An 11,508-nucleotide genomic window follows, 5' to 3' on the forward strand; every position below is an offset into this window, starting at 1 on the left:
TATATTTTTTCTTTCTTTTTTTTTAAACATTTATTTATCTTTAGTTTTTAGGTGGACACATTATTTTGCTTTTATGTGGTGCTGAGGATCGAACCCAGTGCCTCATGCATGCTAGGCGAGCACTCTACCACTGAGCCATAACCCCAGCCCCAGATGTTATATTTTTTTCATTTCTTCTTGAGTCTTGATCTCACCATGAACTAAACTCCTTAATATGTTTGGCAGTGATTTAAAGAGTGGAAATGTGTGGGGGTGTTAAGTCGTATCGGGGTTCTTATAAAGTCTATTCTTAAGACAGTTTATCATCATTTGGTTAATGTCCTCTGCCACTCTGTTTAGGTATGAAGTCTTACAGTTCTGCTGGCTGTCACCAGACAAGAGACCAGCAGCTGAAGATGTCCACAGACTACTGACTTACCTGCGCATGCAGAGCCAGCGAGATGCAGAAGTGGACTTTGAACAGCAGTGGAATGCTCTCAAACCAAACACCAGCAGCAGAGACACGTCAAGCAACGCTGCCTTTCCAATCCTCGACCATTTTACCAGAGATCGGCTTGGTCGTGAAATGGAGGAGGTTCTCACAGTGACCGAAACGAGCCAGGGGCTGAGCTTCGAGTATGTCTGGGAGGCCGCCAAGCATGATCATTTCGATGAGCACGGCCGGGGCCACCCAGACGAGGCCTTATCCTACTCAAGCATCTTCTTTCCAGTTGAGGTGTTTGAGAGTTCCCTTTCAGAACCTGGACCTGGAAAACAGGATGACAGTGGCCAGGAGGTTCCCCTCAGGGCCCCTGGAGTGGTTCCTGTCTTTGATGCTCATAACCTTTCCGTCGGAAGTGACTATTATATCCAGTTAGAAGAGAAAAGCGGTAGAAACTTGGAACTTGATTACCCACCTGCACTGCTTACAACCGAAATGGATAATCCAGAAAGGGTTGGAGCAGAGGCATCCCAGTTTCCCGCCCTCAGGAACCCGGAATTTGAGGAATCCAGTACAGATGAAGATTTCTTCCAGAGCAGTACAGACCCGAAAGATCCTGGCTTAGCTGAGGATTTACATGTTAACAGTGGCCCTGAGAGCCCTTTCAATAATATTTTTAATGATATTGACAAAGCGGAAGATTTGCCCAGTCACCAAAAAATATTCGACTTAATGGAACTAAATGGAGTTCAAACTGACTTTAAGCCAACCACTTTAGGTTCAAGTTTGAATGACCCCAGCAAGTCAGGAATAGCTTGCCACTCTGACAAAGAAAAGCCTCGTAAGCTTTTTGACCATGAGCCTCTTTGTTTATCAGAAAATCTTTTGCACCAAGATCACTTTGATCCATTGAATGTTCAAGAATTGACAGAAAACTTTTTATTTCTTCAAGAGAAAAACTTACTAAAAGACTCATTGTCTAGCAAGGAACTGATAAGTGATCTTCAAACAGAACTTAAGAATGCCGGTTTTACTGACACTGTTTCAGAAATGTCTCCTAGAAACTCTATAGCTACTGAGCTTAAGCTTACTGAAAAGACACTGGGCTTCCCTCTGTCCCAAGAGAATCTGGGCACAAAGGGCACAGATGCAGGAGTCACGCTGAAGGGTGACACTTTGAGCACCTCATTGCAGTCTTCCCCAGAAGCGCAGGTACCTCCTACCTCCCTCACAGCAGAAGAAGCACTTCCTGATGCCCCCCCAGGTTCACTTCTGAAGCAGGAAGGGACCAAGCCTACAGGTTTGGATGTCAGCACCCCTGAGGACCTTCTCTGCCAGGATCTGAATCCAGACTCTACACCTGCTGAGGTTGAGATTCCCTCCACCAACACCAGAACCTGTGGTGTGGACAGTAGGCCCCAGGACTCAATGCACCCAAGCCAGGAGGTCTTCAGATTAACCAAAGGGGACTCCATTCTTATAGATAATGTTCTTGCTAATCGGGGGAGTACTGGAAACAGTCTTCCAGAATTGAGACAAAACTTACAAAATAAACTGCTTTCAGAAGACTGTCATGGAGGCAGTTTACTGGAGAAAAACTTGGAAACTGTAGAGACTTTAAACCAGCTCAGTTATAAAGATGCCACAAAAGATACAGGCTTGGTGTCTGCCCTTTCATCAGACTCCACCAGCCAAGATAGCCTCTTAGACGATAGCTTGTCAACACCCAACCCGACCTCAGAGCAGTCAGTGGAGACCCCAGACTCCCTGGATTCAGTGGATGTCCATGAAACATTATTGGAATCCTTAGGCTCCCACACCCCTCAGAAACTCCTGCCCCCTGACAAGCCAGCAGATAGTGGCTATGAAACAGAGAACCTGGAGTCCCCTGAATGGACTCTACACCCTGCCCCTGAGGGCACCTCAGACTCAGACTCAGCTGCAGTGGGTGATGACAGTCATAGCAGTCTGCCTCCCAACCCGGTCATCGTCATCTCAGATGCAGGTGATGGCCACCGAGGGGCAGAAGGCAGCTCACAGACTTTTGCACCTGTCTCCCAGAGTTCATATCGAGACTCTGCATACTTCTCAGATAATGACTCGGAGCCAGATAAAAAGTCCGAAGAGGTCCCAGGAGCCTCCACTTCAGCCTTGGCATTAGCAGAGGGCCAGTCCCTGCCTGAGCCAGTCATCCCAGAGCAAAGCCCTGGTGCCAAAGATAGCTGCCCGGAAACCCAAAAGAGCCAACCACATCAAAGTTGTCCATCAGATAGGCAGAATTCTAGTCACCTGGAAGTAGAAGAAATATTGGAGTCAGTGCAGGCTGAGATTTCCAGACAGACATACCCTGTGGAAGACGAGGCCAGGAGCCCCTTGAGTTTATTGAATTCAGAACTTAGCAGTGACGACTTCGAGATGCAAGAAGATCGCCCCTGCAACATCACCTCCACGGGAACCAACACCAACGAACTCCTGGCATATGCAAATTCTTCGGTGGATAAGTCCTTATCCAGCCACTCTGAGGGCCCCAAGTTGAAAGAGCCAGATATTGAAGGGAAATACCTGGGCAAACTTGCTGTGTCTGGGATGCTCGACCTCTCCGAGGATGGGATGGATGCTGATGAGGAGGACGAGAACAGTGACGACTCGGATGAGGACCTGAGGGCCTTCAACCTGCACAGCCTCAGCTCCGAGTCGGAAGACGACATTGAGCACCCTGTGCCTGTGATCCTCAGCAATGACGAGGACAGCAGGCACTTGCGGAGTTTGTTGAAACCGTCAGCATCTGTGGCCATTGATCAGCTGCCTGATGACTGGAAGAAGGAAAAGAAGGCAGTGACGTTTTTTGATGATGTCACAGTCTACCTGTTTGACCAGGTATCTGTTACCTCTACATTATTTTTTTTTTAAATGTTTACTTTTTAGAAGTAGTTCGACACAGCACCTCAATTTTGTTTGTTTATTTTTATGTGGGCCTGGCACATGCTAGACGAGCACCCCATCACTGAGCCACAATCCCAGCCCCACCTCAAAATTATTTTAAATGCCTGTATCTATATTAGAGAATTCCAAAACATGTTACAAAGTTGAGTGTGGACAGTGGTCTCTTTTATAATTACTGTTTCATGGTAACAGATTACGATTACCCCAAGTAATTTGGGGTTCCAGTTCCAAGAATAGTCAGAGATGTAGTTTGCCCAGGGAATTTGAATTAAATTAAGAGAAGTAGACTTGGATGCTCTTCCTGGATCTTCTAACAGGTCCTACTGAAATCAGTTACCCTTTACAGACTAATTTTTAGAATCTGACAATTGGCAATAACACCCAGCACTTGGGTGCAGGCCTGGAACAGTTGCTGGCACACAGCTCTGGAGACAGCCCACCAGCAGCAGCCCCTGTGGTGTGTCTGGGAGTGTGACGTGCTGGCCCTTCTGCCCTTTCCCTGGCCGCATGCTCTTTGCCCAGTGTGGAGCAGGAGGCTTAGTGTGCGATGAGCACAGACAGGCTCCTTGAAAAGTGGAACAGCTTATAACTGAAGTATTGTTTTTGAATTTGCTTCTGGAGTCAGCTAGATTGTAAGCGAAGCCCGGTTGTGGGAATAGGCCCCATCACTTTCCAGAAGGTGTGGAGATCTTGGCTTCCTTCATGGTGCTGGCTCCTTTTTGCTTTGTTCTTGGAGGCAGAGCCCTTGGCAGCGTGGCCTCTATGAAGCACCTGGAGTCTTCCTTTCTGTTGCTCTGTGCTCTGTGGTTCCTTTGTTTCTAAGGGCTTTTTCAAAAATCATGGCATTTGAATACAACATGCTTTCAAATGCGCCTCTACGCTGCCGGAGGTGGAGGTTGAAGGAAAGAAGAGTGGCTTCCTGGGCTCAGCCTGAGCTCTGAGGTCTGCTTCTTCCCTGCTGCTCCCCACCACCTCCATCTGGAGAACCCTGTCAGCCAGCCTGGGAGAAGAAGGTGCCCTTCTCCAAGAACAGAAAGGAGAGGGATGAACACAAGACAGAATCTCAGCATTCTTGGGCCCACCTGGGTTTTTTTGGTTACTTGGTTTTGGTTTTTGTGGGTTTTGCCACTGTCTTAGTATTGGTGTCAGGGTGATGCTGGCCTCAGAGAATGCGTTAGCAGGTGTTTCTTCATACTCCTGTGGCTTCTGGAAGAGATCATGTAGAAGTGTTGATCTTCCCAAAGAATTGCTTTTGGATTTTGTGGGGGTTTTTTTTTCTTTGTTGTTTTTCTTCTTATCTTTATTATCTTTATTATTTCCTTTCTCTTGCTTATTTTGAATTTATTTTGCTTTTTTCTCCCTGAGTTTCTTAAGGTAAAAGCTTGAGGTTTGAGACCTCTCTCCTTTTCCAGTATTAGCATTTAATGCTGTAATTTCCCTCCATGTACCACCTTAGCTGCATCCCACTGTTGTCAGAATGTTATTTTCATTTTCATTCAGCTCAAATGATTTTCTGGTTTTCCCTTAAGACTTACTCTTTGATTCATGGATTACTTATAATATTATTTAATTTCCAAGAGTTACAGATTTTCTTGTACCTTTGAGTTGCTGGCTTCCAGTTCAGTTCCATGATGGTCAGGAGCATGCTGTGTAGTTTCCATTCTTTTACGCCTATTAGGGTATGTTTTAGGGCCGGGCTGTGGCCTGCCTGGGTCAGTGTTCCGTGTACCTCTGAATGCCTGTGTTCTCTTCCTGTGGTGGACTGCTGTTCTGTAAACGTCAGGTTTAGTTTGTGGATAGTCTTGTTCAGTTGCTGATTTTTCTGTCTAAATTGTTACTCTTCAGAGTAACTACAGCTGTGGAAGCTGCAGCTGTATTGTGGGTTTCTGCGTTTCTCTTCACTGATGTCAGTGTCTCTGAGTGTGTTACACATCATGTCTGTTAGGCAGGCCCTCTACCTGTGCCACCTCCAAATGGTTCGTGTACATACAGGGTGATCGCATCTTCTTCATCCACTGCCCTTTTAATACTTAACCAAAGTCCTTTATTCCTCTTTCTTTTCTTTTTTGCAGTGCTGGAGATTGAACCCAGGGCCTTGCACATACTAGCCAAGTGCTTTCCCCTGGGCTGTATTGTATCCCGGTTCCTTTTTCTAATATTCATATAGCTACTCTTTCTTTTTTTTTGGTGGGGGGGGCGAGGTATTGGGGATTGAACTCAGGGGCACTCAACCACTGAGCCACACCCCCAGCCCTATTTTGTATTTTATTTACAGACAGGGTCTCACTGAGTTGCTAAGTGCCTTGCTTTTGTTGAGGCTGGCTCTGAACTTGTGATCCTCCTGTCTCAGCCTCTCAAGCCTCTTGGATTACAGGCATGTGCCACTACACCTGGCTCTAACTTTCTTTTGATTATTGTTTGGTGTATCTTTTTTCTTCCTTATGCTTTTAATCTACCTGTAACATTACATTTGTTATGAATTTCATATAGATAGTATATAATTGGTTACTTTTTAAATTTTTTATTATTATTTTTATTTGTTCTACTTAGTTTTACATGACAGGAGAATACATTGCAATTATTCATATACAAATGGAGTATAACATTTCAATTCTCTTGGTTGTACATGGTGTAGAAACGCACCGTTTGTGCAATCATACATGTACCTAGGGTTATGATGTCCATCTCATTCCACCATCTTTTCTATGCCCTTCCCCATCCTCCCCTTTGCCCAATCCAGAGTTCCTCTGTTCTTCCCATGCCCCACCCCCCAATCATAAATCAGCATCCACTAATCAGAAAATACTCATCCTTTAGTTTTGGGGGATTGGCTTACTTCATTTAACATAATATTCTCTAGCTCCATCCATTTACCTTTAAATGCCATGATTTTATTCTCTTTTAATGCTGTATATACCACAGTTGTATATATATACCACAATTTCTTTATCCATTCATCTGTTTATGGGTATCTAGGTTGGTTCCACAGTTTAGCTATTGTGAATTCAGCTGCTATAAACATTGGCCTGGCTGGTTTTAAGTCCTTTGAGTATGGACTGAGGAGTGGGATAGCTGGGTCAAATGGTGGTTCCATTCCAAGTTTTCTAGAGGAATCTCCATACTGCTTTCCAAGGTGGTTGCACCAATATGCAGTCCCACTAACAATGTATGAGTGTGCCTTTTTCCCCACATCCTCTCCAACACTTAGTATTGCTTGTATTCTTGATAGTTGCCATTCTGACTGGGGTGAGATGAAATCTTAGAGTAGTTTTCATTTGCATTTCTCTAATTACTAGAGATGTTGAACATTTTTTCATATACTTGTTGATTGAATGTATATCTTATTCTGAGAAGTGTCTATTCAGTACCTTAGCCCATTAATTGATTGGGTTGTTTGGGGTTTTTTGGTATTATTTTGAGTTCTTTATAGGAGATTAGTGCTTTCTCTGATGTGCATGTGCTAAAAATTTGCTCCCTTACTGTAGGCTCTCTTCACCTCAGTGATTGTTTCCTTTGCTGAGAAGAAGCTTTTTAGTTTGAATCCATCCTATTTATTGATTCTTGATAATTTTTTTATTTTTTTAACTGGTTTAAAATAGGTTTTAAAAAATAAAACCTATTTCAAAAATCTGTCTTTCGTACAGATTAACATAAAAACAATTGTACGTATTTTGGGGGTGGCATGTGATGTTTCAGTACATGTACATACTGTGTAATGTTTAAACCAGGGTAAACATATCTGCCTTTTCAAATGTTTATCATTTCTTTATGGCAAAATCATTAAAATCTTTTCTTGTAGCTTTAAGAAATATATGGTACATTTTCATCATCTGTGGTCACCCTGCTGTAGGATGGCATACCAGGACTTATTACTCTTCTCTCAGTGCCCATTGATCAACCTTCACTCCTTCCATCCCCGTGGGAAAGGTGGGGCCAGGGGCTTATTTTTAGAACGTGTTTTGTCTAAGTGCAGAGGCACACGCCTGTCATCCCAGCAATTTAAGGCTGAGGCAGGAGGATCCCAAGTTCAAAGCCGGCCAGGGCAACTTAGCAAAGCCTTGTCAATAAAGGCAGAGGTGGAATGGAAGGGTCTGGGAATATAGATCAGTGACAGAGCACCTCTAGGTCCAATCCCCAGTACCACAAAAGAAAATAAAACCTATTTTGAAAATCTGTTTTCAGTGGTGTATTTAATTTAGGGTTTTTTGTTTTGTTTTTTGTTTTTTTGGTACCAGTTGTACTGGTATCACTAAGCTGCATAGGGCCTTGCAAAGTTGTTGAGATTGGTCTCAAACTTGTGATCTTCCTGTCAGCCTCCTGAGCCCTAGGATTACAGGTATGAGCCACCACATCAAGCTTAATAAAATTATTAATGAGCTTGTATTTAGGTGCCCCATTTTGTTCTGTTCTTCTGATTTGTTTCTCTTTCCTCTTTTAGTAATAGAACATGGTTAATATTAATTTTTATTTATTATGTCTTTTACTGTGTGTGTGTGGTAATTTGGTGGCTGGAGGGTTCTGAGAACCAGCGTTTCACCACGTCCTCATGGAATGCTAGACTCTAGCTACTGCCCAGTGCCCCCCCACATACACATCACTGACACCCCATCCCAGAGTGTCCTGTGTTTTACTGTTAATCATCAGACATATTTGGAAAATTCTGGAGGAGACAAACAGTTGTATATTTACCCAGATAGTTACTACTTCTGTTGTTTTTTATTCATTACTGATGGTTCTGGGTTTCCATTTAATGTCATTTCCCTTCCATCTGGAGAAGTGTGTTTGCCTTTTCTCTCTTTGCTTCTCTCTCCCTCCCCACCACCTTCCTTCTACCACTCAGGTGCAAAGGATATTTTCTCTGAATATAGAGTTCCATGTTGACACTTCTTTTCTTTCCACATGCAAAAAAAATTATCAGGCTGGAATTGTAGCTCAGAGCTCAGAGGTAGAGTACTTGCCTATCACATGTGAGGCACTGGGTTTGATCCTCAGCACCACATAAAAATAAATAAAATAAAATTATTTGGAAAAAAATTTTATCACTTCCAGCTGGGATGTAGCTCAATGTAGAATGTTTGCCTAGCACGTCGTCCTAGGCAACACACACACACACACACACACACACACACACAAAAGCATCACTTCCTCTGACTTTCCTAATTGCTCATGAGACGTTTGCATTGCCCCCCTATAAATAATGTGCCTTTTCTCTCTGGCTGCTTTCAGGATATTTTGTCTTTAGCTTTTAGCAGTTTGTAATGCCTCTGGCATGGATTTCTTTGTGCTTATCCCATTTCAGGTTTGCTTAGCTTCTTGAATCTGTAGTTCTATGTCTTTCACCAAATTTTAAACATCTTCAGCCATTATCCTTCCAGTACTTCTTTTTCTCCTAATACTGGGGATTGAGCCCAGGGACACTCTGCCACTGCTATACCACCAGTCCTTTTTATTTCTTACTTTGACAAAGGGTCTGGCCACATTGCCCAAGGTGGCCTTGAGCTTGCCGTCCTGCTGCCTCAGCCTCCCCAGTTACTGGGATTGCAGGTATGGTCACTGCGCCCGATCCCTTCAGTTCTTTTTCTGTACCACACTCTTGTCTCCTCTCCTCTCCTCTCCTCCTGGGACCCCAGTGTTAGGCTTTAGTATCATCCTCTGCTTTTGTTTCCAGGTCCCCCCACCCCTTGCTTTTGGTTGGATTAGACTATTTCTGTTGCTCTGTCAAGTTTACTGTTTCTTTCACTGTCATCTAGTGAGTTTTTAAATTCCATTTGCAACTCTCTACTCTCATATTTTCATTTTATTATTATTATCTATTCTTTTGCTAAAACTTTCTGTATTCCTATTCATTAAAGTATTTGCCCTCCCTTTTATTATTTTTATATTTTGTGGTGCTGAGGATCTAACCTAGGGCCTCCCACATTCTCTACCACTGAGTTACACCCCAAGCTTCAGGACTTTGAAGTCTTTTTCAGGTAATTCTGACACCTGTGTCCTCTTGGCATTCATATCTGTCAGTTATCATTTCCCTTGTGAATTGAGTTTTTCCTGGTTCTTTGGATGCTGTGATTTTGGATTCTATCCCTCGGGACCTGTTGTGCAGTCTGTGTTAGAACCTATGGGAGACGGTGGTGTTTTTGTCTGAGCAGGCTTTCACCCAGCTGGGACCAGGCCACACGCTCCGGCCGCCTTCTGTGGTGGTGGTTTCAGTGTTAGTTCCCCTTTCAAAGGCTTCGCTGTGCTTCTTGAACCTGTACCTGTGGATGCTGTCTGTGGCCAGGCCGGGACTTGGTTTCCGCCTTCCACATAGTTCAGTTTTCAGAGCTTTGTTGGTTATTTAGAGTCAGCCCAAAGGTAGGCCTGGGAGCTCCTCACCCAGTTTCTAGGGTTGCTTTTCTGAGTTCCTTCCTCTGTAATAGCCCTGTGCTGTCCACTCCTAGAGCCTCCCCCATTTGGTCCTCCTCTGTGCTTCATGCTTGCTGAACGGGAGGACAGCAAGCTGTCAGTAGGGGTCCCACCCACTTGCCCTTTGGGGGTTGCCGATGGTCCACGCAGAAGAAGCCTCTCTTCCCTCAGAATCATAGCACTTTCATCCCAGGATTGACTGGGGCTGGGGTGAAAACCAGGGGAAAAGAAAGCAAGCTCCCTGCAGCTCCCTGTGGAGCCTCTGTCTGGATCAGAAACCCCCTTCCTCTGCTGAAAGCAGAACCAAGCCTCTGCTCAGCTACGTGCCTGCTCGAGCCCACTTCATGATGGGCAGTGCTGAGCCCAGGTGAGAAGATGGTGGAGGCAAACAGGGCGAGTGCATTGCTGGTTTGGTGGCACTTGAATTCTGGGTTTCTTCCCCATCTTCCTGTGTGTCACTTCTCAGTGGCTGTGGAGCGACTTCACACATCCTGCCCAGGTGTCAGAGCTGCATTCACAGGGAGGGGCAGTGTTGTGTTTGTCTCCTCCCACCCAGGACCGAAACCACCCTGGCTTTAAGATGCATACTTCAGAGTCGGTCCTCCTGATGCGCCCGCCAGCTGGGTACAGCCATGCTGCTGGGCTTGCTCCCAAGGGTGGGCTCACAGGAATTTCTCTTCGGCTTTTCAGGAGACCCCAACCAAAGAACTGGGACACTGTGGAGGAGAAGCTCATGGCCCCGGGCCAAACAGCCCAGCACCGTCTTCTGACTCCCCCTACCTGAGCAGGTGCATAAATTCTGAAAGCTCCACGGATGAAGAAGGTATTTAGCTTCTCTGTCTGACTTTGAAAAACAGAAAAATAGAGTTTCAAATAATGTCAGTGTGTTTGCAGAACGTCATTTGTTGCTTTAAGTGATCTCCCCAGCCTCGAGACATAGGGGATCAGCCCCAACGTGTGCTAGCTGGGCAGTATCTGGGGACATGCCAAGCGAGCCTGTCCTTTGAGTTCTCCCTCATTTCCTTATCACAAAGTGATAATCTGGGGTTGGCTTATTTCCAGGTGGAGGCTTTGAATGGGATGATGACTTCTCTGCCGATCCTTTCATGTCCAAGACGACAAGCAACCTCCTTGGTTCCAAGCCTTCCCTTCAAACGTCCAAGTACTTCTCTCCCCCGCCACCGGCCCGGAGCACAGAGCAGAGCTGGCCGCACGTGTCCCCCTGTTCCAGGTTCTCCATCTCTCCTGCCAACATCGCCAGCTTCTCTCTCACGCACCTCACAGACTCGGACATTGAGCAGGGAGGTGAGAGGCAGCCTGTGTGTCCTGGGGCCGTGATGGGGGTGGGGCGAGTCTCCCCTGGGGATGATCCCTGGACTCCAGCCATGGTGGTCTGTTTTCTTGATATCTGCTGAGTAGATAATACATCTGTGTTTATAAAACTCCACCATCTCAACAGTGGCCTCAGGTTACTCTGCAGGTTCATGGCTGCTTGCTGCTGCTGGGCTGGTGACCCCAGCCAGAGGTGGGAACCACCCCCAAGGCCACCTGGAGGACTTGAGGAGTTCCCCAGGCAGTGCTCCACCCCCTTTTCTTCCCCTTTTCTCCTTTTGCTGCTGGTCCCTGTTTTTCCCACAGATCCAGCCTTTCAGAAGGTGCAAGCTGAGAACACTTGACCTGTGATTTTGAAATTGAGCCTGGTGCACTCTGGCTCTTCCCTGGGTTGTTGATTTTGCCATTAA

At 45.4% G+C, this 11,508-nt stretch overlaps 1 protein-coding gene across 2 annotated transcripts in view; it reads left to right on the top strand.

Moving 5' to 3' along the window:
- Lmtk2 (lemur tyrosine kinase 2) overlaps positions 1 to 11,508 on the top strand; it is a 93,096-nt gene that overhangs the window by 77,359 nt on the left and 4,229 nt on the right. For both annotated transcript variants that reach the window (XM_078023711.1, XM_078023712.1), the window contains 3 exons: positions 340 to 3,298; positions 10,457 to 10,589; positions 10,829 to 11,071. In XM_078023711.1, coding sequence (XP_077879837.1) covers positions 340 to 3,298; positions 10,457 to 10,589; positions 10,829 to 11,071 — 3,335 coding nt within the window. The remainder of the gene's footprint in view (positions 1 to 339; positions 3,299 to 10,456; positions 10,590 to 10,828; positions 11,072 to 11,508) is intronic.

This window comes from Ictidomys tridecemlineatus, chromosome 10 (assembly GCF_052094955.1).
Source record: "Ictidomys tridecemlineatus isolate mIctTri1 chromosome 10, mIctTri1.hap1, whole genome shotgun sequence".
NCBI lineage: Eukaryota > Metazoa > Chordata > Mammalia > Rodentia > Sciuridae > Ictidomys > Ictidomys tridecemlineatus.